Genomic DNA, 1,832 nt, shown 5'->3' with positions numbered 1-1,832 from the left:
GTCATGTGTAACATAACCACCTGCACCTTTTTTTTCCTTCAAAACGGTGGCGCCGCGTGGTGATAGCTGCCCTGTTTATTACACTGTGAATTTATCCATGGCTAATCCAAGGAACCAAAATGTGACAACAGAAATGTCCGCCCAAAAGGGGTTTGCACTTAAACATATTATTTTTAACAAATTTTCGAACAAATCAGCAACGACTCACAAGTTTGATAGTCGAACTACACTTAAAAGTTGGTTTTGTTATTTGTTTTTGCAAAACCGCATATTTTCTAACGAAAGTGCCAAAAATATTCGTGATTACCTTTTGCCTCTTGGTGGCGCTTTGTGTTAGTAAGTGTGTGGTCGATGTTTGCAGAAGTGCACGCAGAACACAGGACAGTGAGGACTAGCAAAAATGCCTCACTTTCTTCTGATACAAGTCGCCATATTGAAATTGCTTGAAGATTCATACCCGTGCTGTAAGTTAGAACTACAGAGCACGATGGCATCGAATTATTGATTGCAATGTTATCAAACAAAATAACCAAACTGGCTGGATTAACCAAAACAAAACATCACGTTAAGAAAACTTTCCCCAGTTGTTTGGAACTCGGAACCGTTTACTATAAAAAGTTGTTTTTGAAATCAGACATATTCACTTGGTCACATTCAGGCTTGGTTGAAGCATCGGGCTCAGTTATACGAAAATCTAAGATGTGGAATTCACGTACAATGAAGATCGCTGTGAGCTCGTCTTTGTTTATTTCGGGAATAATGCTTAGTTTGGTCAGGCTTTCCGAACAACGTACAACAGAAAAGTCTTTGAAGACTGGTAAGCTAAATTTCAATACAATTTTTGTAAATGTTGTTAAATTCCTTATTTTTGTAGGTGTTACCAACGAATCACACCTTATCGAACTGGGTCTTGTGCTGGATAACGCTCTGTACCAGCAGTTCGACCAGGATGACGATCAGGCGAAGCTGTACATTTTCAGTCTGGTGAAGCAATCCAACGCATTGCTCCGTCCAATCAACGTATCCGTCCACCTCGTTTACGTAACCATGTGGAAGGATCACAACGAAATCCCGGTCATTAACGACACCGTCGCAACGTTAACTAATTTTCAAACCTTTGTAAGGAATATCGACGTGACAAAAGCTAACCTAGACACAGTCATTCTACTCAGTGGATTCCGCGATCTTGACATGCCATCTGCGGCATATCTGAGAAGTATTTGCAAACAAACTCCGAGTGCTGCCGTGGTTCGGATCGATACGGTTCAAAGCCGGCAAAACGCTGCCGTTGTAGTTCACGAGATTGGACACCTTCTCGGAGCTGAGCATGACCACAAGTGTCGCGGCTGTGTTATGAGCCCATTCATTGACGACTGGAGTGACGAAGGATGGAGTCGGCGGTCACAGCGGGAGTTGGTGGAGGTGAAGGAAGAGGGACTGTGGAAATGTTTGAGGAATAAGCCGAGCAAGGTGGATGGTGAAAGTGATGGAAATAGTGGCTGATGATTTGTTAGGCAGCGAAGTGATCAAGAACATAGGTTGACAACAACATTTCGAGGAAGTTTTTAAAATTGTCAAATTGACGAAGAAAATTTTCACAATTATTCAAAATTTTAATAATTTCTATGTATTCAATCTTATTTTAATAAAGCAGTCGAAGCTTGGATATCAACTTCAGTGGCAGTTTACTATTAGTTTCATTTGCAGATTCAAAGGAATTTACAATAGAAATATTATTGGCAGTTTTAGGGCTGACAGTATCAGAGGATGTTTCAGTCTCTATTTCAGTTTCAAGGCAGTTTCAGTCCCAATTTCAGTAGTAATATCATGGA

At 40.7% G+C, this 1,832-nt stretch overlaps 1 protein-coding gene across 1 annotated transcript; it reads left to right on the top strand.

Moving 5' to 3' along the window:
* The first annotated feature begins 658 nt into the window (after positions 1 to 658).
* LOC6040100 (snake venom metalloproteinase trimerelysin-2) lies at positions 659 to 1,551 on the top strand. Its single transcript, XM_001849513.2, has 2 exons — positions 659 to 817; positions 875 to 1,551. Exons 1-2 carry the CDS (start codon positions 700 to 702, stop codon positions 1,501 to 1,503), a joined length of 747 nt encoding a protein of 248 aa, XP_001849565.2. The 5' UTR covers positions 659 to 699; the 3' UTR covers positions 1,504 to 1,551.
* The last annotated feature ends 281 nt before the right edge of the window (positions 1,552 to 1,832 follow it).

This window comes from Culex quinquefasciatus, chromosome 2 (assembly GCF_015732765.1).
Source record: "Culex quinquefasciatus strain JHB chromosome 2, VPISU_Cqui_1.0_pri_paternal, whole genome shotgun sequence".
Taxonomy (NCBI): Eukaryota; Metazoa; Arthropoda; class Insecta; order Diptera; family Culicidae; genus Culex; species Culex quinquefasciatus.
Note: the sequence above shows the minus strand (reverse complement) of the source record. Positions and strands in the feature narration are given on the sequence as shown.